Source organism: Bemisia tabaci, chromosome 6, assembly GCF_918797505.1.
Source record: "Bemisia tabaci chromosome 6, PGI_BMITA_v3".
Lineage (NCBI taxonomy): Eukaryota > Metazoa > Arthropoda > Insecta > Hemiptera > Aleyrodidae > Bemisia > Bemisia tabaci.
The window spans coordinates 25,136,736-25,161,915 of record NC_092798.1 but is presented as its reverse complement, the minus strand read 5'-3'; the positions used below and the strand labels follow the sequence as shown (position 1 = coordinate 25,161,915).

Below are 25,180 nucleotides of genomic sequence, written 5' to 3'. Positions count from 1 at the left end.
GGGGGGGGGCCTAGAGCAATTATGAATTATGGTGTAAAGCGTTTTTTTCTTGCTTAAGATTATATCCCCCACAGCGTCGCTGATGCATCGCGTATTGCCAAAATTGTATCAAGGATAAAACTGTGCTATCAAAAATTGTACCAAGTGTTTTATCGTGTGAAAACTCTGCATCGTTTCAAGAAATAAAGTTTGAAAATCAGCAAAAAAGGCCCTGGAGTGTATAAAAAACTTGTACACAGGCGAATCATTTCATCAAGATGAAAAATGTTATACCTTGTCTTCGTTATTGCGATTCCAGTACTGAAGGTTGCCTGCTTTCAAAATCGCGGTAAAAACTCGAAGGTCTTGTGCCTGGCTGCAATTCTGCACATCTAAAAGTGAGATACTGAACAACATTGGTTAAACAAGTAGGTGAGGTCAGTGTTAGCCTTGCCTCTTGTTTCCACATTTTTCTCCAAGTCAAGCCATGTTTTGCCTCAAGAATTGTGCCAATTTATGCTCTCTGTATACCATCAGTGTCATTTTGCTGAAAATATTAAATTAAATTGATTTCTCTATTAATTAGTTCGTCCATTTATTTATGAATTGAAGTATTATCATATTATATTAACACCGATATGAGCTCTTCTTATTTCCACATTTTGTCCAACTCCTCTCACTGAGTCTAAACGCCTTCACTTTCGTGCGTATGCAACACGGACATCCATGGAGCTCGTATAGTTGCATCCAGGGGTTATAATGAAATTCGTTTAGTATCCGCCGCACGCAACACTAACTGCAGCTTTGCTTGTTTCTCTTACATTTCAACTTCATTCCAGTGTTGCTTATTGTGCCGATGAAATAAACCATTACTGATATTTATTGGGATATCGTCAATTTTCCGAAAAATGCATTATTTAAATGCATTACGACGTTCTCAGCCCTCGAAAGCGCAAAAAATTAGATATCAAAGCCTGTGCTGCAGAGTTTCCTTAAACTTCTTTAATGAGTCGTCCTTTATTTTCATTTTCTTCCATTTGGGGAAACTAATTATGGCGTTTAAATGGAACAGAAAATATTACCATTCTTCTTTCGAGAAAATGAAATGCGACAGGAAATCTGTTACATCAAAAGCCTAAATACAAGTGTATGATTTCCTAGGTGCAATGGCAAAACTAGAGTATAATTAAGTCTGGTAAATATATTAATTAAAATTATATTATGTTCTGCTCTCTCTCTCCACTGGCATGTGAGCCGCGTTTAGTTTATACAGTTATTTTACCCACGCGAAATGGACTACGATTGCTTAAGGTCATTTAAGGCCTCCCTTAAGGCTCCGATCTACCCCCTATCTCCACCCATATAAGGCCCATACCTATGAGGTCCGTATCCACGAGGTAGCTTGAGTTTCCCCCTTTTTCGCCCTCACGTTAATGGGAGGCCCCTAAAAAATGAGTTATTAAGTGTCCGATCACCGTTAAAAATTGTTCTTTCTCTTGCTCTAGCGATCAATGAATTCATTTAGGCAGGCCTCTCGTACTGCAAACAAATACAAATTCTTTCTGAATCTGAACTGCTGTGCCATCTGGGCATCGAAAGAAATGCGCCTTCATTTTATCAATCAGGCAAAAAACCGTTTCACGTGTTCGAATAGTCGCATGTACATTGACTTCACAAAAATGTACAATTTTTTCAATGTATAATAAGTATATACAGGCCGTTTTTTTCTAGCCACAGAAAAACCTATTCTTACGTCAAACCCCGGACTTACAGAAATCTAGGCACGTATTTCTGTCGTTGCCTCCAAAAGTGATCTATGTAATTTTAAAGCCCCTAACACCTGTTTTTCCGTGGAAGTTTCTGAACGTTTTATAACAACATTTGTTCGGATTTCTTTCGTGGGATGTTTGAAAATGCCGTCTTTTGGTGTGAAATATCAATGTGCAATGTAAGGTTAAATTGTTGATTTAGTTAGGTACCTCACGTGACAAAAATTTGCTTACAATCCCATCATTTATCCAAAAAAGAAAAAAAAAAATATTCGCATAAACCCGTATTATTTCATCATGAACGGAAAAAAAAAAAATCTGAACGTTCGAAAATAAAATTCAGCAAAAAATGCGCATGTATGTGCGCGGTGTGTGTAAAGAACATTATCAAATGTTCTTGGGACACGTCGTTGAGGGGTGAAATTCTTGCTTTTGAAAGGGGGAGGGTATATTTCATCATTTAATTCTAAATCATAGAAATTCAAATTTCTCACTGAATCTGATTCCTTGAGTATAATTTTTTAACTTAAAATCTCTTCTTGAAAAAGCTATCTCGCCTTTCGAGATATTTGCCAGGTACAATCTTATTTCAATTCACGACTAATTTCAGGAAGATTATTTACATTGGATCATTATTGATCGTGATTATGATAATATATTATTTTGCGCGTTGCAACGGATCGGGCTTTGCATAGACATCCGGAACTTCAATGAAAATGGATTAAATTAATTCATAACAAAAGCATTACTCGTCCCGGTATTAAAATGTCTCAGAATCCATCCTACTAATTTGTCTCGATTTATTTATTTATGATAATTTCAGAAGTACTTACTTCCGAACTACTTTAAATGCAAAAACTGATGGCAATATCGAGTGATACATAAGCAACGCGCCCCCCTCCCCTCCCATAGAATTATTCGTGTACCGGATAGGATTTTCAGAGGCAGTAGGGGTTTATAATTCCACCACTCAACGTGGAAAAGCGTCTGAAGTGAAATTTTTCAGGGGGAGCTGCGAATCATAAATGCTTTCCGAAAAAGTTGGAAATCAGCCTCTCGCATAAAACTATCAGATGCTTCACCGCATCTGGACTATAATTATTAGTTCATAATTTTAGTGTTCTTTTTAAGGAGGTGAAAGTAGTCTTTTTAATCTTGGTAAGCTTTCGAGTGGCCGAAATTGAAGTATCTCCTGAATGAAGAAAATCGATAGGTTGGAGCGTATGAACAGATTTTACAACAAAATGCAACTTCAAAAAAATTTAACCTGTAAAACATAGTTTGTAGCCTCAAAATCAGAACTGAAATTCCAATTGAAATTTTATGCGTGCCGCGATGCTGAATGTTATTTTTAAATTTTATGATTGGTTTTTAAAAATTGCGAAAATGTTGCTCACGCCCCTAATTCAATGGCCGCCTCAATTGTCTTGGTACGCCAGCAAAGTTTATTCATCTTTTTTTGAAATTCAATTTTTTTCTCACAAAAGTGTTCGGTTTAAAAAATAAGGCCCTCTCATCCTTTCAATACTAACCCCATGTGATTTCCAATTTGCGGGTATCTTTATTACGTCAACGAGTATCATACGTGAATCGTGAATTACTGAGCTTAATGATGTTTTTATAATAAAAGCGCTCGTATAAGCATAAAGAAATCTTGGTGACAATTCAATGAGAGTTCCTGAACACACTCTCAAAAATAGAAAACTTATAGGGTAGACCGATTGAAATTTCACAGCTTTTTTCGTTTCCACCGAGGAAAAAGCTCAATTCAGCCAAGGAAGTATATTGAAACAATCGGAGCACCATAGAAAATGTATTTTCACGCCTGCACCTGAGCAAATAAAATCATTGCCTAGTTATAATTTTCAATGATTCGTAGAAGAAAGTTGACAAAATCAAAGACTGCTAAGGTTAGGTTGGACTTTACTTTCTTCAAAAAATTACCGGAATTCATCATGAAAAATAGATTAACAGTAAGTATTGGAGGAATGAACATATACAGCATGATTGTATTGTCTCTAGGTTTTACATTTTGTCAAACAATTGGTGTGGGCTGAAATGATGTAAAAACGCTCATCATCTGCAGCCCTACCTGTGTAAGACTTGCCGTAGAAAATAATCGATCTTTCATGATTATTAAGCACACTATATACAATAACTTTGAAACTCCCAAATCACGTTTCTCGTTTGCGGCGTTTTCAAGTCTCTGCTTCCATTTTATTTTTTGAAAGAGAGCAAATCTGCATCTCTTCCTGACGTTTCCACGTAATTTTCATCACGCAGAGGATATAATCACGTGAAGTTTTGCAGATTTGACAATGAGTGTATTTTGCAGTTTAATAAATAAAGTATGGCGGAAGGGCTGCAACGTCGCAAACCGATTTCGGAGTTTCATCTTCGATGGGTGGCTGTCCACCAAAAAAGAGAACTTAGTTCATGCAGGTAAAGGTTTCAGTCGGTACCTAAAACGATTTTTGTAAAAAAATCAGATACTGAGATCGTGACGGGAAAATCTTTCTATGTAGTCATAAGTTGCAATCGGCTTAATTTATTTTCGAACAAATATGAAATTCTTTAAAGTTGCATCATGCTTTGCACAAAAATGTTTGCTTTGAACCGGGCAGATTAAAATTTAAAAAAAAAACTTTTTCCATGCTAGCTTTATTAAACGGTGAACTTTCAAACCGAAGTATAATATCAACTTGGGTTCACATTTTAGGGCGGTTTTTGCCTAAAAATGTTCAACGAATACTTTCGCATGCTCTCATGTAAAAAACTCAATTTTGAGTTTTTGTGGACCACGACTCCTCTTTTCTGAGACGGTTACATGTTTTAAAATTCCAAAATTCACCATCCATTCAGCACTTGATTTAAATTATTCGGTAAGAGGAGCACTAGTTTCACACGATTTTCATTCCAAGTTAGACAAATACCTGACTTTTGATCATAGCTTTCTCGGGAGAAATTCGTAGTCATGTTGAATCAACATGGTGGATAATCTTCATATCAATAATTTGTACTTGATTTGAAAATGTATCAAAGCGTATCACATGACTGTCAGCAGGTTTAACCAACTGTAGAGGGGAACATTTCCTATTTGTTCCACGAATATATTTAAATTAAGAAATGTCCCATTTTATTATGATGGTCTTCAAATGTAGTTTATCCCTCCATATGTAGGTATACTAGATCAAGATTTTGCAAAATTCAATACTAGCCTCGAACTTAAGAAGTTCGTCCATTATTATTATTACTGTCCTCCTTAACATACACAATTATGTTAAAATTTATATCTTGATGTGATGCAAAGGTGTATAATGAATTGTAAGTTCATATGAGTTTACTTGAGCCTGCACACAATATGCCACGCAATAGCCTTTAAAAATGTATCCTTCAAAAATCAAGCGAACATCTTGACCAATTTTTGTACCTATCATTGTTACTGTACTTAAAACGGCATTTTTATCAGCATTTATGGTTGTACAGTGTAGGTATACCTACTAAGCTTCTCATTTGGTAAAATAAGCTCTTCTCTAGTATCCATGTATCCTCTTTTGTAGGAACGTGTTTCAACATGATTATCTATAGGGGAACGACAGGTTCTTCCTGTGACCTGCAATGATTTTTAAAATTTACTTATAAGTGAAAATTGCTTGATAGATTCTACATGGGGAAACATTGTGTCTTTGATTTCGAATTTAATTTATTGTTAGATGTATATGTAGTCAAAAACTTCTATTTTCTTCCTTTCAACAAAACTACTTGCTGCGTGAACTGAATCGATGGAACAGTATTTGTCAGAAATGAAAGAAAGGGGAAAGCGCCGAAAATAAAGTCTAAAAATGTAACATAGACGTCAATAATATTAGAGAATAGGTATCTATATTAATAATGTTAAGAGCGAGGAGGGTGAATGAAGACGGGCAAGTCTGGACCCGGAAAAGTTTCGAGTGAGGTCAGAGGAAGGATGAAAGAGGCTTTAGATTCTTCTCGATGGGAGATTCGAAGAAAGCCGAAACTAATATCAATTAATTAAAATAGCTTGCGGGGAAATCACCTACACCTGAGGGCCTGAGGGGTAAGGGATGAAAGATGGGGTAAGAGGAGGAAAGCACACGGGGCCGAGGTGAAAGGGAAATTTCCCGCGGTGTCTAGAGCCGACTTCACATCCACCCCTTTCCCTTCCCCTCGCTCCCACCCCCTCCCGGTTGGTTCGGCAGGGAACACTTAACCTATCACGGAGCAATCTTCGGGGCAGAATTAGAAGATGAAAAATTTTCGGTCGGTGGTTGCGGTTATAAAAATAATAAACTCTTGACGCGGTATTATTTGCTTTATTGATTTTCCCCCTTTTCACGGCGAAGCGCCCGTCTCGGAACGCAGGGACGGACCGCTCGCGCCGAGAACGGAACAGGGAACGTGTCCGTGAAATTGGCGAAATTTGAATGAAATTTATTCCTTACCCTGTTCGCAGAAGCGGAATCCTGAGATCTGGATAGTTCCGACCACCATAACACGACACAGGTATTTTTACCGGGGTTCGGTACAAGTTCACTATCACTACAACTGATAACAACATTAAATTTCATAACTATGTCCGTACAACAACAAACTAAACTATAATTTTCTCAAGGCGGCATTTCGGCGCACGTCGAAAATAATAACGGGTACGTTTCAACGAGGAGCGTTTAGAAAACGGGAATTAAAAACAAGGAAGGGAAAACACTTGTGGTCGAGATTTATTCGAGGGTTGCGCATGGGATTCCGCGTTTTGAGGGTTATGGGTCGGGAGGCCGACATGTGAGAAAGGTTGCGCGAGGCGAATTTGCAGGAACGGAAAACGGGAAACGGGGAATGAACGCACAGGGCACGGCGCGGATCAGATCGGGGAACGAACAAAACAAGCGGCGACCAACTCAGTTGTACTCGGTTACATGATAATATCTGCAAAATCCTGTCGGGCTATCGAGCTCACAAACTTGCCGATGTGTTGAAAGAGCGCTCCAACCCTCACACACACAAACGTGACGCGCTACTGCCATAATAATTGCTGGCAGAATCCTCTGGGCCTGTATCGATTGATTCATATGTGACGTCATATCAAGGGGACAGTTGTATATGTGTGGAGGGGGGTGCGAATAACAGAAAAGTGCAGACACGATATGAAATTCAATTTTATTACTTTTTTCTTTTCCTTTCCTTCTTCTTCTTCCTTTTCCTTGCCCCCGCCCCGCCCCCTCCGCGCACGCTCCTCCCCTCTCCCCTCCCAACTCGCGCCCGGCGCGCCGCGCCGCGCCGCGTCTCCTTTTTCTTTTTGCTTTTTCTTTTTCTTTTTCTTTTTCTCCGCGAGGCTTTCCACCCTTCACGCGGTCTGCTCGACGATCTCGCGGCTCTTGCGCATTGGCTCCGAATTATTCTCGGTTCCTGCTCGAGAAATGACGCTTTTGTGGAACTATGATGCACGCCCTATTCTTCTCCACTATTTTCCCTCGCATTCAACTCGTCACGCCGACGTTTCCCTCAATTTTTCGCCTTTTCCAGCGCCCAACTTTAACCTGAGCCATTCCTCCCCGGAATCGAATTCCGGCCAGACACGCGGCCCGAAGAATCAACCAAACGCAAGCTTTTCACATCCCGCAGTCGCATATTTTTGCTTATTGCGAGATCCTGTCGAGTCACCGATTCGTAACAAAAAATATTCGAACGCTGATAGTGAGTGATATAACTAGGGTTTCAATATTTAAAGAAAAGTCAATACGAAAGAGATTGACACAATTTTTTGAAAATGAGAATAAAAATAAGTAATTTTCAAAATTGGATTAAGCCGCTAGTTCGGTCGATGATTCAGTAGGTTTTGGAAATAGAATCCAAGTGCTTTCTTATAAAATGATGATAAAAAAAAAAAAAAAAAAAAAAAAAAAAAAAAAAAAAATCAATCAAGCACTATGCGACAGATCAGTTCATAAATTAAGTATGCATTTAGTCGTAAGACTAACTGAACGACTAATAGTCGTAATAATTATGATTAAAAATCAATGTAGTAAAACGACATAGAGGAGTTTTTGAATATAGGTATACATAGTTAATTAATATTTGAAGCTGCAAAGTGCAGTCTACTACCTATACTCACCGACAAGTGTTCTGCATAAAATTTAATGTCAGAAAAGCATGTTGGGATTTAGCAAATCTCTACTCATTTCTCACTTTTTAAATGAGAAATCTGAAAAACCAGCGGTTCTTTAAGAGAAAAGGGTAGACTTTTTTTAAGATATCCCAAAAAATTTCAAGAAGATACTCTGGTTAATTTTAATTCGAGAAAAATAAAAAATAATCAGAGACTTCCAATTGAGGCAATTAAATTGTGATTTTCTGACTTTAAAAATACTAAAACTAGACAAGCATTTGTTCCTATTCTAATAATCAGCCAAAAGTAGTAGGTAGGTATCCACAGATACTTAAATCAGCGGCGGTGTCTGACCAGAGGAATCTAGGGACAGCTGTTTCAGCACAAGAGCTCGCGGAATATGGGTTCGCTCTTTCGCCTTCACTCATCAAGATAGGCCAGAAAGTATACAGTTTGAAATGAGTACCTGGAGGAACATGCAGTGCGTCGTCTGAATCACTCGCCTGGTTACATAAAATTCCAGCCGGCTGCTTAATCTTTAACAGTTTTCCTTGTTATATCACTCTATTTAGCTTTTGAAAAATATAGGATTCATGAAAAATATTAAAAATTATTAAAATAATTATTCTTGAATCATTCCTCATTTGCCGCGGAGTGGTAGTCCTAGCGTAAATACATTCAGAGAAAGCTAGCGCCCTAAATTAACGGCAAAATTCCGAAAACCTGCCTACTGAGTTAAGCGTCAATTCTCGTTTTATTTTTGAAAATAAAAACAAACAAATATTTTAGCGTGAAATTTGTATTTAATAATTGGGACAAGGTAAGAGTATCAAAGAAAATTTCAAGTCGTATATGGCTGACACAACAATGTGTATTTATTTGCTCCATTTTGAACAAGTATCGCTAAATGAAACATGGCTCACACAAGAGGTAAAAAATCAAACCTTTCATAATTTTAAAATAATATTCAGCAATGCAATTAAAGAAAAGTCAAGAGGAAGAGCATCAGGCGGCATTGCAATTATGATAAAAAATTCTCTTTTATCAAAAATGAAACAGATCCATACCCTAGACATATCAGACATGTGGATATTTGTTGAGTTACAAGGTCAATTTAGTAATCTTATAATTGGTGCAATTTATATAAATTCATCCCGGGACAGTTATGTGAGTGTCGAACTATTAGAAGCAACTATGAACGATATAATGGAACGATCCCCAGACTCTCACATCATTGCCCTTGGAGATTTCAATGCCTGGGTAGGTAACCTAAATCAGTTAAATTATACTGATGAGGAACTTCTTGCTGGAACTAAATTAACTGTGAATAGAGAGACAACAGATGGAAAAATAAATAAGCGAGGAAAGCTAATTACAGCAACTATGGAATCAGCAAACATGCTGTTGATGAATGGTAGAACGATCTCAGATTCCCCTGCTCAGTATACATTTGTAGGTAACCCAGGAAAAAGTATTATTGACCTGGCGTGGATTAGTGTAAAATCTGCAGAATTTATAAATGACTTTAAAGTGATTCCTAACTTCCCTGTATCAGATCATTTCCCATGCAGCCTAACATTGATGTCAAACCTAGTTTCACTTGCAGATAATAATGGTAGAAAAAGCCCCGTATCGGGAAAAGAAGTCACAATATTTAAATGGAATAATGACCTTTCTAAAAACTTTAACTCACGACTCGCCAGCTCACTGGCAGAGACAGAGGAAAAAGAAAACCGTGAAATAGATGATTACAATACTCTGCTTACAGCCATAAAAAAATCTGCCAGTGAAACAGGTCTTAGCCACACTGTAAAAAGAAAAATAAGTTCCAATATGCACAGAAATAACTGGTTTGACCAAGAATGCAGAATTCAAAAACGTAAAGTTAAAAAAGCAGCTAGACAGGCTAGGAGAGAAAAATTCTCAAATAACAGCTGCAAAAATCTCCTTTTTGAAAAAGAAATGTACTCGAGCTTAATAAAAAGGAAAAAGAAGGCCAACGCAAATGAAATCCAAAACGCAGTGGCTAATACCAAGAACCCCTCCGAGTTCTGGAAAACCATTAAAAAACTAAGGTGCAACAAAACACAAAAGAGTTCCGTAGATACCCAAACCTGGGAAAAATACTTGGAAAATTTTTATGAAACCATCCCTGAAGCAGATACTGTCTTTCAAGATGCTAGACACCCAGTTCTGGATAGGAAAATTGAAACTAAAGAATTAAACTCTGTATTGGATAGCTTAAAAAATAACAAAACCCCGGGAACAGACAGCATTCCTTATGAATTTTATAAAAACTTGAATGGAAAAGGGAAATCCGCTCTCCTGCGAATACTAAACAATGTAATGGAAAAAGGAGAAATCCCAAAAAAGTGGGGTGAAATTAAATTATCCATGTTATACAAAAAAGGTGACCCAAACGACCCCGACAATTATAGAGGTATTGCACTTATCAACTCATTAGCCAAAATTCTCACCTATTTAGTCACTAAAAGAGTCACTAAATTCATTGAAATTAATAATTTGCTACCTGAAAACCAGGCTGGCTTTAGAGAGAAGAGAGGCTGCAATGACAACATTTTTGTGTTAAATTCCATCATCCAGTTTCAGAAACTGAAAAAACAAAAAGCCTACTTGATTTTTGTAGATTTCAAAAAAGCATTTGATTCGGTTAACCACCAGAAATTGTGGATAAAACTTTATAATTTAGGAGTAACTGCGAACTTAATAAAAATAGTGCAAAATCTGTACAAAATCGCCAATGTTATGGTAGACGTAAATGGCATGCTAAGCAAACCTGTTAAAGTCAGCAAGGGAGTTTTACAAGGTGACCCCTTTAGCGCCTTAGCTTTCATTCTTTTTATTAGCGACATCGAAACAGTGCTTAGGAAGCATGTACGTGGTATAAATGTAACGATAAGTACTGATATATTACTCCTTGCCTATGCAGACGACCTAGTTATTTTGGCCGAGTCCCCAATCGACGCCCAAAGAAAATTAAATTACCTAGAAAAATACTGTTTAGAAAATGACCTCATAGTAAACGTCTCTAAAACAAAAATACTACCCTGTCACTGTGGCAGAAAACCAGGTAAACTCCCACGCTTCAAATATGGAGGCGAAGAAATTGAAGTTGTAAAACACTACGTGTACTTAGGTGTCAAATTTACAAGCAGCGGACTATTTGCAATGCAAGCTGATGACGCAATATCCCGCACAGCTATAGCCGGAAGTTCCGTGATACAAATACTACAAAAAGCGAAAAATAACTCTTTCAAATCCGTATTAAAATTATGGGACTCGGTCACACTAGCAACTCTACTATATGCGGCAGAAATTTGGGCTCTCAGGTATTGTGATATGCTTGAGTCTGCTCAAAGCAGATTTTTCAAATCCGTTTTTCGATGGCAAAGATGCACACCCCACTATGTCATAAGACAAGAAACCGGCAAAGATAATATAGAAACAAAGGTATTGAAATCTACGCTGAATTGGTACCACAGAGTACAAAATATGCACGAGTCCAGGTACCCTAAAATATGCTTGGCCCGACTCAAAGAACTAGATGAAAGTAGGTACAATATAATTAAATACAACTGGTTCTCTCAATTAAAAGCCATGTTACATAAAATTGACCAAGAATATCTATTTCTTAGAGAAACCACAGAGCCAGCTGCGATCAGGAAAATGGTAAATGAAGTTCAGAGAAAAATATCAGAACTTACCATGGAAAAAGACAAAGAAAAGTTAAATGAAACAAAGTTTGTCCCCCATTACAACCTAATTAACACTGAGAATATTGATGCCAACCATAATTATTTATATCGTAAAGTGAGTTTTGCGAAAAAAAGACTATTCAGCCAACTACGAGCGAGAAATGTTAACTCCCTTAACATCACTATCAATCAGATGAACCATAGAATTAACCCTAACGAAATTTGCACAATTTGTAATACTCAACAACCTGAAGATGCGCACCACTTATTCTTTGTCTGCCCCATTTACCATAACACTCGAAAATATTACTTACACAGCTACCTTAACAAAGACATAAACCTAATTCTTAGTAAAGACTCAAACGAGCAACAGCTTACAGATATTTATAATTATTTTGCGACAATTCTGAGTATAAGATCGTTCATAATAAATGAATAACTGAATCAAAAAACAAAGTTTGCCTATCATGAACGCTGCTATTTCATGTACATAATTGTAAGCCCAGCATATCCTAGAGATAAGTGTAGCATAATGAAGTAATCTCATGTTTGTAAATGATCTCCCAACCTAACCCCCTTTGTTAAATCCTCCCCAGGATAAAAAATAAAGTATTCTATCTATCTATCTATCTATCTATCATCAAGATAGGCCAGAAAGTATACAGTTTGAAATGAGTACCTGGAGGAACATGCAGTGCGTCGTCTGAATCACTCGCCTGGTTACATAAAATTCCAGCCGGCTGCTTAATCTTTAACAGTTTTCCTTGTTATATCACTCTATTTAGCTTTTGAAAAATATAGGATTCATGAAAAATATTAAAAATTATTAAAATAATTATTCTTGAATCATTCCTCATTTGCCGCGGAGTGGTAGTCCTAGCGTAAATACATTCAGAGAAAGCTAGCGCCCTAAATTAACGGCAAAATTCCGAAAACCTGCCTACTGAGTTAAGCGTCAATTCTCGTTTTATTTTTGAAAATAAAAACAAACAAATATTTTAGCGTGAAATTTGTATTTAATAATTGGGACAAGGTAAGAGTATCAAAGAAAATTTCAAGTCGTATATGGCTGACACAACAATGTGTGTTTATTTGCTCCATTTTGAACAAGTATCGCTGCTTGTTTTTGTAGGATATTTTTACGCAGAGAATATTTTTGTAAGGGTACAGAAAAATCACTTGTAATTCTGCGCGACGGCAATGCCCGGTCATCTTTGAAAAAATTAAAATATGAGACAAAATCTGCAATGCAGCAAACAGTATTAGGTACAGAGTCTTGTAGTACCACCGTAAGGCAAGACTCCGTAAAAGACGGTAAAAACAATGATATCATACGGTGACGGAGTCGTGATAAAATATCACAATATTTCCGGTGTCACATATATATAGAGAACTGTTAGGCAGCAAATTTCCAAGATTATTTACTTCATAAGCTCAATCAGCACAATCACTGGTCTCGAAAATGTGCATATGCTTCGGATGTGTGGATAAGATAGCATTTTTTAACTTATTCTGTAATATAAAATCATTAGAGTAACGAGTAATGCGTGATGCCTGGGGCGCGAAGCGTTTTCGGGGGTTGGAACGTGAAGCGGTCAGCCCCCAAGTGTCTCATTAAAGTGAACAACAAATGGACAAACAGCCAACGCAAAGCGGTACACTGAACGGAGTAGAGCGAGTTTCTCTATCGAGGGACATTCGGGCGAGAAGTCAATGAAGGCGCGCAAGTGCAACTATTCGTGTTCGACGGATGTCCATGTTGCATAAACGGAAAGTTGAAGGCGCACCGAGAGGTTCATAACAACGCCGGCGACCCCGCGCGCAACTATTCGTGTTCGACGGATGGCCATGTTGCATATACGAAAGGTTGAAGGCAAACTAGTTCTCCGCATTCTTGTTACTTTACATTCATGATTCAGGAATAGATCTGTTGCAATGATCGATAATAACTGCGATATCGCCCTCCGAAAATTGTAGTGATTACCTACCGTCCTCCATTGCGGTACTGCGGTTTTTTTTCTCCGCTAATTCTTCCATCAGTCATGATAAAACTTTGCTCTGTTGATTCCATGTGAATCACTGAAAGACTAAAGTATAGATGAAGTTAACTGGACGTATTTCTGTCAAACGGAACTATGTCCACTAAGACACGAGCCCTGAGACCCATAAGAATACGTGCATAACAGGGCTTACGTCATAATGCACATAGTTCCGTTTGATAGAAATACGTCCAACTAAGGTAGGTGGATGACGCAGCAAGGTGGATGACGTAAATAGCTATGTTTTTTCAAGATTAATACGCGTATCCTTGTTCTGGGATTTATAAAGTTCGCGCTTGGATAGGTACTCTTATTTTTTGCTAACATACCTTTATGTTTTGAACATTAGAACGCAATTTTAAAACAAACGTAAATGATCTGTGCGTCATGCTAAGCTCCAAACTTGCTATAATCTATTTTATTTCTTACTAATATACGTTTTAACCACCAGATCGCAATTTATTTTAAAACAAAGGCAGATGATCAATTTGTCGTGCCAAGTTTCAAAATAGCCGTAATTTATCTACCAAGTCGAAATGCATTTTACGGTTCCATTTTCATTTTATTTTTTAACGAAATCGCCGTTGCGTCCAGGGCCGGATTTACTTACTTGCCGCCCATGGGCCGCCTGTATTTTGCCGCCCCCTTCTCATTTGTTTTGAAACATCAATAAAAACCATCAAGTGAACGTGCCGGAGGGGGAGAGGTGCATAATACGCGTTTACTCGCGTTGGACAAATTTTTGCGAGAGCCCTGTCAACACTACTAGCAAAAGTTCATAGAACTTGCACGAAAATTAAGTTCCATAAACCTATCTTTGTGTGGAAAAAACCTTCCATTTATATGAAATGAATGAAAAAAGTATGAAAGAACAAACATAAATGTGGTTTAATAATTTTAACTTCTGTCTTCACGCCGCGCTGACCGCACTGTGTTTGGCGCAATGCGTGAAGTATTCATGCAGTCTTGTAGGCGCTATGCGTTTCACGCCGTCCGCCCGCTGCTGACCGCGCGGTCTTTGACGCAATGCGTGAAGTATTCATGCAGTCTTGTAGGCGCTGCAATGAGTGCTATGAGATACATGCCGACCGCCGCGCCGAGCTGAGGGTTTCTCCTTTTCATCTCAAGTTCTCGTCATCATTGCTCTCTGCGCCGCGCCGCCGCTCCAGGCCAAATTGCGAGTTCGGTTTCTCTCTTAGTCTTAACTGGACTAATTAAAGGTGCTGTCTATTGTATCATAGAAAGACGAAAAAATTAGATATATGCTCTCGGGAAATGTAAGATTTTGTCACCATTTTTCGTCTGTAATTTTTCTTCTGAATCCGATTTTTCTTTATAGCTACATTAAAAAAAAATTGCATAATTTGCCGCCATGGGCCACGGCTCATGTGGTCACCCCCTAAATCCGGCCCTGGTTGCGTCTATCTGTTTAGAATGACCCGGAGTTTGTGTGTCATAGTTTTGTTTGTTGGAGAGCAGTGAGAGTTGTTTTCAAAACTTCATATTTTTCCAAAATATGGACAAAGAAAAAAGGAAAAGATTCTCGCGTCTCATTACAGATAACTTGAACAGAAATATAACCGCCAATGTCACTGCTGGTGGACACCACGTTGATGGCGACGGCTTCATGCAACTATACGTGCTTGATGGATGCCCATATTGCATGTACAAAAACTTGAAGGGGCACTGAAGTTTTGACAGACATTACGAAACTCGTGCAGTACCGTGACACTAGAAAAACACTGCTTTAAATGCAAGGGAACAACAATTTGTTCAGCTCTCTTTACGGCGCGAGGCTCGCCTCGAGAGTGATCAGAAATAAAAGTGAGCATTCGCATAACCTTCCATTCTTCCAACAAGGGAAGTCAATGGAATGGAATGGAAGAGGAAGCTCAGTTAGCAGCACGGTCTATTTCTAGGTGCTTATGACAATTTCTCTCTCTGGAAGTATGTTCAGGTTCCTACTCTATTTCCCCGGGAAACTTGTTCATAAAAATTCTTCCTGCATATTTCGATGGCACTTTCTGTAGTTGAGCCACGAGGCACCAAAATAATGCGAGCAAAACCGAAAAGGCCATGGAGAACTAGCCACAATTAAAAAAAAGTCAACCTGAAAAGCGTGATAGATACTGAGACGTGGCATTTATGAAAGCCGCCCGGTTTTTTAAAGGTTCCTCGTCCATTAAAACAGTGGTCTTAACAGGAGAAGGCAGCCCAGAGTTTCTGCTGCGGGGCATTGCGCCTTCAATTTTTCATGTATGCGACACGGACATCCATCAAGTACGAATAGTTGTATCAATGCGTTGGGATTAACATAATGATCGTATTTCTCTCGTTTGTGACAGTTGCTCTGTTCCTGGGCTTTGTAATGAGACGCAAGAATCGTTTTCATTGTTGCGCATGCAGAGCAAGGTGTGCATTGAATAAAAGCAAAATGGCTCTCACTCCTGATGAATGAAATACAATCATGTACGATTCAGACATTAAACTTTTGAGGCACAGGGTTAGACGTAAGATATATAAAGTAAAGTGATGCCCTCTGTAACGATGGCAACTTTCTAACTGAGGCACATTTTGTTGAATCCAAAGTCTACTGTGACTTAAATACCTATTTGAGCTCTGACTTTCGAGGGCCAACAGTACTAGGTACTTGCAGCATTTTCGATGATTCGGATTGTGCAATTGACTCTCCTACTTTAAAATAGTTTTTCGTTTGAACAACTTTATGACAGCAATTTCATTTTTCTGCAAGCGTATGAGCTGCGGATTTGGAATTATTTTAGAATCGTACATGTTATACCCCAATTTAACTTTTCGCCACCCCGACGCAACTAGAATTTTGCCGCACCCACGATAGTTTCAGCAGAGGAAAAAGGGATGTATTATGGGAGGTCTTGGGGACCTCTCCAAAAATCTGTCAAAAAATGGTGTTTTAACTTTTTTTTTAGCAAGTTTCACCTTCTTAATTGTCAAAGTTTATGTACCCTCGTAACTGTTGATTTACAAAAAAAATATCTAAATAATTACACAATTTTCAGAGCACTATTGTCTCAGTCGCCTTTGTTTTGCAATTTGCTGCCCCTATGCAACTACCTAGGTTGTTTACCCGGTAAATCTGGGTATGGTATGTTTTTTTCCTTTATTTAGGAACTAAATAAAATTGATTTTGCCTTTCCAAAAATGTGGGCAGTGTTAGGAAATAAAGAGCGTGAAATCAGAACAAATTTTTAAAAAAGAATTCCATTGTTTAATCAACATATTCCTTTTCCTTTCATTTAAACGATGAGAGGTTAATTGGTACAGGTATTAATTAATTTTGGATATCAGAAAATATTCATCACACTCTTCTCTTAGACATTGAATGAACAATAAAGATAACATATTAATGGTGTAACTGGAGAAAACACGAACCTCGATTTTGATGTTTAAAAATTTTTGCTGTTTTATATTGTTGAAATGGAAAACACAATTGCTTCAAATTTTACAGAGTGTTCTTCACACCACGAGGAAAAGTAGCCAAAATTTTCAGGAAATTACATTGTTCAATTTTCCATATAAAAAAATTGGCATGGTGGAAGATTCGCCACGTCATACATTAGGATACGTGTTTTTCCAGCTTTAACATTTGCACACCAATTAAAGTTGTAAGTTTCCAATTACATTTTAATCCCCATGTGGGGTATTGTGTAAAGTTACTGCATTCTTGAGTGTAGAAACCAAGGATTTTCCATTCAATATCAAGGGTAAATTGAGGCAAAAAATCATGTCTTGAAACGTTTTGGATTGAAAATTGTTACAAAACTCAGGCATCTATCTGCTAAACTGCATCAGACTTCTTAAAATCAATTCAAAAGGTTTTAAGACATTTTCAAGCACCCATCAAGGCATGATGCGCCCCATCTTGATGGATCTTAAGTGTTACCAAGTAGGTAAGTATAAATAATCTATTTACACAAAATTAACAAACATTAACAGGTTAAGAGAAGGGGAACTTTAATACTCGTATTCAATGCATCTAGCAGATAGCTCCAATCAAAGTATTAATGGTAAAAATTGATTAAAACTAATACAAGGAGAGAGGGAAAGCAGGTTTCATTTACAAAAACCTATGTACATAAAGTTCAAAGGATAATACCTAAAGGGTATTGATTCATGAAATTCTGCTTGTGCAGTTTAAATTTTTACACACAATGAATTCAGATTAAAAAAGAAAACTTGTTGGACAATGAATGGATTGAATAAATTACAGAGAATTTAGGCTGCTGGATTGCCTAAAATCGGCTCCTCATTGTTTACAAAGGCAGAATTTTCTACTTCTTTTCGACAAGAAAAGAAGGAAAACCTGTTGAGCTATTGCAGAATTTTTGTTAGAGATTTTCATGACAGAAAAAGTGTAATAAAAATTTGCAATCTTTCTTTTTGACAGCTTTGAAGAGAGAGAAAATAAATTTCCCTGTAAAGCATCAACCTGACTGATAGATTTATGACCATATACATATGTTGGTGCTGGCAAAGTTACAGCACAAACAGATCGGACTAAAATTAGAGCAATGTGTCTATTTATCATGAGTTGATGCTTAAATGCTTTGATTAAAACAATGTAAATAAAGCACATTGAAAGGGTAGGAAAAGGGGGATGGAGGAGGAGCGTTGATGAATATTTCACGAGTTGGTAGACAGCATTAAGACTAACATTACAATATTTTTTCCTTCGTAGAGGAAAGCGAATCGACTTCACAGAGACTGACATTTTAAAAAAAAAAATTCAGTTGATACACCTGTCCAAAATTTATACCTCTTTCGGATGGTCATCAATGAGCAAGGCTGAGGGCTGATAATTAAAGTTGGTAGATTAATGGCAGGTTACTTCACGATTAAGTTGACATTAAAAGGTATTATTAGTTAGTTGGATCATGGAGGCTCTTTGATGGCTAAATTAAAATTGAATATTACAGCAAGTTTTACCAACGGCCTATGAAAAATTCACAACACAAAATGGTGTTGAAAGATTCAACCAATAGATGTCACTGTTCAATATCAGCTTTGTTTCATCCTGATTTCTTGATAATTAATGAGTTTGAATAATCTGCCTACAGAGTGACCTATTTTGTAAACTACTTAGAGTAGAAATGAGCTCAAGCATGAGGTGTAAATTCTGGTCAGGTTATTCTGAAGAAAAATACAGACATTTTACTTCACAAACATAGAAAGACTACAAAATCTGATAAATGTGTGCAGAGAGTGAGAGAACAAGTGATTTTAAACACTGGTATGGTTAGACTAGAGGGAACTAGACACAAAATGCAGATACCTCCTAATTGAGTACTCTGTGATGAAACTGAATCGCAAACATTTGAGGTCAGAAAAATCTAGTCTTCTTGTTTTAAAAAAGCTGAGATAATATGAGCCTGCATCATTGCGAATTGGCTTTAAAAGTCAATAATTTATGGTGTATTTTTACAAAAAACGGCAATCTCTTTGGGCCTCTTACAGGGATATCTTTGTACACTGAAAAAATGAAAATTGAATGCATTACAACAAACAACCTGAGATATATTACGTATCATATTTATCCAATGGGAAAGTAAAATGTTAATAAGTTCTTTAATGACATTGTTTGAAGAAAATACCAAACTTAGAAAACACCTGCAATTCACAAATCGATTGCTTGATTTTCGGTTTACACACTCTTTGACAGATTTACAATGACGTAGTTAATCAGACAGAGGAAATTTAATTTTAAGAAAATCTGAGGGTTTTTTCTCAAACTTTTTACAGTATCTTTGTAGAAATTTGAAAGCATAGTCATCAAACTTGTGTTGTACTGAAATTTGTTTTCTTGGACTTGGCTTCAAAAATATTTGCCCATCAGATAAAAAATTTTCGCACCAGAGAGATGGACACTGGTGCGATACATAGAGCTCAAGGCATCATAGTATGTGATGTGTTTGACTGATGATTTTGAAAAACTAAGTAAAATTATAGCGGCATCTTTTTAGAGAGGGATGCAAGCTCGATTTCCTTTGGACAAGAAGAGTTTAGATTCCCAGATCTCAAAGAGCAAAAAGAACAAAATAAAACTTAACATAGTAGGTCAATAATAAATACTGTACACACAATAATGACAAACATGGTTCCTAATTTACTACGCCACCAAGCTTTGTCACTACTGACATTACACACAAAAATATAAACATTCAAAAAGGGGAAACAATATATAACTTAAATGGCAGTTTAACTAAATACCAGATCAAAACAACAGTCGTCCATTATCAGTGGAAAGCTAAGGATTTCAGCAGTACAACTTGGAGAGGACTTTGAAGTTAATCCAAGGTGAATCGATATACGTCTTAAGGTGTGCATCCTTTAATGAGTAACTAATCACAAAAAAAACCGGATGTTTTGTTGGTAAGGAGGAATATCTTGTGAGGTATAAGTATTACACCGTACATTTCGGTCGATAGGTGATAGATGAAATCGAACTGAAATTACTGTTTTCAGTATTTATGAGAAATTTAAGTGATAAATTAATCAAAAAAAGATTCACCTTGCTGTGAAGTGAGAGAGAAAATTGGGCGAAATCACAGAAAGAATTGGGAGACCTTCACTATAATTTGATTAACTTGTTCATGTACTCCACTAAATAGAAGAAGAAAAAAAAAAAACACCTTTTTGGCCAAAAAATAAGCAAATTGATTGAAATCACAAATTTGAGTTGGCACTTTGAAGCAAACGATTTTCACTGATAACTCAACTAGGTCATGGATGCAGTAAAAAATTCTCAAGGAAATAGTGTCAAGTTTCTCTTGGATTGCACTTAGATAAATTATCTTAGGCAAAGTAGGATGGTGAGCCTAAATGGTAGAGACCAGAGATATTTGTTATTGCCAAAGATATCTCACAGATAACAATGTAGATGACAGTCCACAAACTTAATATTTGCAACGCTAAAAATGCAAGTTCTGATGGTATATTCCTGGTATCTTTAAAAGGTCAATATGTACCTAACAAATAACTGAGTAAAACAAATCAAGGTATAGTAGGAAAAAAATTGATCACAAATGATTCCCTAATGATAAAATAAAAAATACCCTTGGAATAGGGAGACCTATTGGCATCAGTATAATTAATTAAGCTCTCACAAATTATTTCAATAGACTTAACGGTAGCTTCCAAAGTTTAGCCTGCAAGATGATTCTTACTAGAATACTGTATGAAAAGCTCAGTTTAGGTGTAGTTGACGCTCCAAATTCATAATATTTTAGTCTCTGATACAACTGCACAAAGAATATTGGGGAAATAATAGATTCACACAAAAATGCTGCAACGAATATTGAAAAATGCTTACATCCTAACAGGGGACACATTTTTTATTCCATTGCTTGACATGTTTCACGGCAGAATTAAGATAAAGCTCTTCCGGAATTTTGAAAATTAAAAATGGAAGATTTTGATGATGACAGAGGTTCCAAGTCATGACACAAATTAGTGACATTACATTGGAATTGATGCAAATGGAGGGTCAACTACAAGTTGTACAGTCTAACTAGTAGACATGACAACAAGAATGAAAATAACACTGACAAATAGGTGCTAAAATAATTAAAATATACCTACAGACAACCACACGAGTATATGTACACTGAGGGCATTTCAATTACGGGGCTCAACAAACCCTCAGGCTCCACTAGCCTACGGTTGCATGCGACCCTATGACTTTCCCTCAAATTAACAACAATAAGAGCAAACTCAGGTGCATAAGTGACATAAATTTAACATGATAAAAATACATTTCTACACTTAGTCCAATCAGCAAATTCAAGGCTGTAGGTTTGGATTGATGTAACTTTGAACATTCAATTAAACATTGAAAACCTTTCCTCACACTATGTCTATTGATAGATTTACTGCTGTTCCATATTTTATTTCCTTGATTCTCACACTAGAGTACAGTGAATTCAAATGCTTTCTTTTCTACCTTTACAATTCTCATCAAGATGACCAAAAGAAACGAACTAGAGAATAGAATTGAAAGATCATCATTTTAGATACTAACATTTAGAAATGACAATCATAATGATCAAGTATGTGAAACTTGTATTTGAAGGCTTGGAAATTGTAGTTGAAAAAGAGAGAGATTCATGATCATTCATTATCAATCTAATTTGTTGCATCTGAAATTCTGAATTAAATATTTTATTTTTGCCGATTAAATGCCTGTAACTGTTCAAGTCTGCACTGATTAAATAATAAAATAAAAGCAAAAAATTGCTTTGAAATTTTGGAAAGTTTGGCTCCTGAGTTTACGAAATTGTTGGACACCAAGAGAGAACTTAAGTCGCACGTACAAATTTAAAGAAAAAAATGAGTTCATTAATACTTTCATTTTACACACAATTCTTATTTGATTGTAAAAAGGAGATGACTTTTTCTTATCACAAAATATACTTTGTATCACTTGAGATAGTGATTGAAATCAGTATAAATGAAGGTAAAAAAATAAATAAAATGAATGAGGGATGTCCACAGAATTGACCTTAGGACAAAAGAATTTCGGATGAGTCTTCAAACAGAGAGGCGACACCTGATTAGTGCATTTGCATTTAGGAATAAAAAAATATAGACAAAATAGAGACAAGCGAGAATTTCTAAAATGAGATGAATATTAGAGATGACTAACAGCGAATTTATGATACGATACGATTTAATTTTGTAATAGACATGTTGAAGATGTATCACTGAATTGGACTAATCTTCTATCCCAAGAGAGATCGCCATGTAAGCAAAGAAACTTTTTTAGTGATTCATGGATTATCAAGACAATTCTGTTCGGTGGCAAAAGCAGAGAAGTCTTCGCTTGAGAAAGTGACAACTTTTCTGCTTTGGTGCAAGTGCTTCAAAAATATTGAGGAAGATTTGCACTAACAACAACAAAATATTATTGACATCAAAGGCCTTTTCAGACTTCAAATACAATTAATTCCGTTTCAGGGTGATGGTTCACATGGCGCTCTCCCATAGCATAGTAGCGATGGACTTTAAACCAAACTAATTTAGTTAAGAGAAAGATAAAACTTTAAAGGTATTATCACACAAAAAGGGGTTACTTAAACATACAAGATACTTAAAATGTAGCGTCTACAACAAACGAATAGACTTTTCCTGACAATTATGCCCATTTTTACAAGAGGAGATACTCTCTAATTATCATGCATACAGGAAGGGTTTTGATCCCGATCAATCTTCGCACCTTTAATTATCTGCACAAGGAAAATGCTGTGCTCTGTAGAAGCATTTATCGAGGGAGACAAAAAGTACTGTCTCTCTCAAAAATTACTGATAAGGCTACTGAATCATTTGAATTTTTAATTGAGGTCAGACAACGTTGCTGCTGGGTGACCATTTTCTGCAGAATAGCGAATTGGTCTCATGATCCAGGAACTCCCTTTTACCCTTTTCACCTATTAAAATAAATTAACAAATCATAAGAAAATCACGGTCGCAAGATAGTTTCTCATTTAACAAGTAAAGTTTTCAACTCGTTGCTGACTTTTTCGTGTGATTTTAAAATAAATGAGAGCAAATGTAATGAGAGAGATTTTGCCAAAATCCTTGAGAATAAATTTAAATTAATTGAAGGAAAATTTTCAAGTAACTCTTGAACGGTTCATTCTTGTAAGAGAAGTAATTTTTAAAAAGTTAAAATTGCAGTTTTTATCCCTACCTACCTTAAATACGAACTTGAAATAATTTATAATGCAAAATATCTGATAGTACAGCACACTCATTGAAATAAGTCAGGAAGAGAAAAACCAGAGAAGAGCCCTCTTATTTTACTTAATATAGAACCAATGCCATTATATATTTCTCTGAGAATTTATGAGAAAGACAGCGGAAACAAATTGAATAAAAAAAAAAATTGAGAAATTTGTAAGAAACAAGATGTAACAGGGTGATTTCTGCGATTAAAATATCGTTTACGTGATTTAGAAAAAACCAGCAAACCTAAGAAAAAGGTTGTACACCCTTAGGCCCTTTATGTATTGAGTGGAACAATGTTAAATAGAACTAAGAGGCTTGAACAATTAAGTTGGATTCAAGCTTGAACTTTCATAATTTACCTGAATAAAATGAATGGCTGCCTAGTAAAATAAAGGATTATTCTTTGACTGAGGAACATTTGAAGAGCTCACGCCTATCTCTTGCAGATCTTCTGCCTGCATCTTGACTGGATCCACCTTCGACCCCTTCCAAAGACCTTGACCTGGCAGAGGTTGACTTGGACTTACTTTCTCCACTTTTACTTGCTTCTTGGTCATCATGTTTCGACCTATCTTTATTTTTCCCTTTCCGAGAGCCACTCTTTGATTGGGAGCTTTTTGACTTGGACTTGTGGGTTACGACTGGTGTCGATTCAGGCTCTTGATCATCCTTCGCTGCTGGAGAGTCTTTTTCTTCAGCAATTCTCGGCAACGAGTGAGAACTTGGGTGAAATTCACACTCGCTCCGATCCTCACTTTTTGAAAACTTGCGCTCTGGGCTAGCTGTATTGGCGAAAAGGACACTTGATCTTTCTTCTTCAAAACTGCGAGGTTTTTCTGCCAGTTTTGAGCGAGGAGGCCCTTCATGAGATTTTTCTGAATCTTGACCTTCACATTCTGCCACAGGTCGCAAACTGGTTGGTGGTGACTTGGAGGTGACCGTGACCCTGGGCGCATGCAAAATTACTTTCAAAGCTGGATCGCAAAGGGGTGAGATGGAATTATTTTTGGCCTCAGCACTTCTTGGGTGAAGACGGTCTGGTGAAAGAGCTCTGCGTAGCAGAGGGGAACCAGGCTCCCCATTTTTTGGTCGTCCAAAGCTTTTCTTTGAAGTAACTGGGCCTGGGGAGTACGATTGAGTTTGGTTTGAGCTGCCCGGCTGATGTCCTGGTGGAAAAGCTAGGGGTGAGGGTGACCGAGTAGGGGAGGCAGGTAATGGGGAGGGAGAAGGGGTGCGTGCTAAAGGTGACAGAGGAATGTGTCCGACTGATTTGCGACGGTTGGGCGTGTGGACACCTTTAGAGGCTGAGTGAAGTTTGTGTTTCAGACCGTGGAGAGTGGATGGCCGCTGGAAATGGCCTGAGCCAGATGGAGCTGGAGACGAGGAGGATGAACCAGAGGAAGATTGTGACGATTCCGGCGAGCACGGCGAGTCTGGTGAGGGTGGCGGAGCTCGGCTTGTTGGAGATCGGACCAGCGTTTTTTGAGGTGAGAGAGAGCATGGGATTGTTTCTTGATTGGAGGAGAGTGAACGAGAGAATGTTTGAAAACTACGGTTTGCATACACTGTTGGAATGGATGGAGAGGATGCACTGGCACCAAGCTGGAAAAGAGAATGTTTTTGTTATTCAGCTATTTTTGATAAAAAAACGATCATCAATTAACAGTTATTAACCTTGAAGGAAGTAGGTGATGGCACAAAGAAAGAATAACTAGAGAAAAATATGATAGATTAAGGACTGAAGCAGCCACCACTATAATATTGGGTATTGAGGTAAAATTAAGTGAACAG

The 25,180-nt window shown here is 37.2% G+C and overlaps 2 protein-coding genes across 3 annotated transcripts in view; both read right to left on the bottom strand.

Moving 5' to 3' along the window:
• Window positions 1–6,911, bottom strand: part of LOC109042533 (uncharacterized) — a 61,441-nt gene extending 54,530 nt beyond the window's left edge. The window contains 1 exon segment of the mRNA XM_019059339.2: window positions 6,212–6,911. The gene's annotated coding sequence lies outside the window, so the exon portion shown is untranslated.
• A 9,940-nt stretch (window positions 6,912–16,851) lies between these two features.
• dop (microtubule-associated serine/threonine (MAST) protein kinase dop) overlaps window positions 16,852–25,180 on the bottom strand; it is a 36,251-nt gene continuing 27,922 nt past the window's right edge. For both annotated transcript variants that reach the window (XM_019059203.2, XM_019059204.2), the window contains one exon: window positions 16,852–24,991. In XM_019059203.2, coding sequence (XP_018914748.1) covers window positions 23,786–24,991 — 1,206 coding nt within the window. In that variant the 3' untranslated portion in view covers window positions 16,852–23,785. The remainder of the gene's footprint in view (window positions 24,992–25,180) is intronic.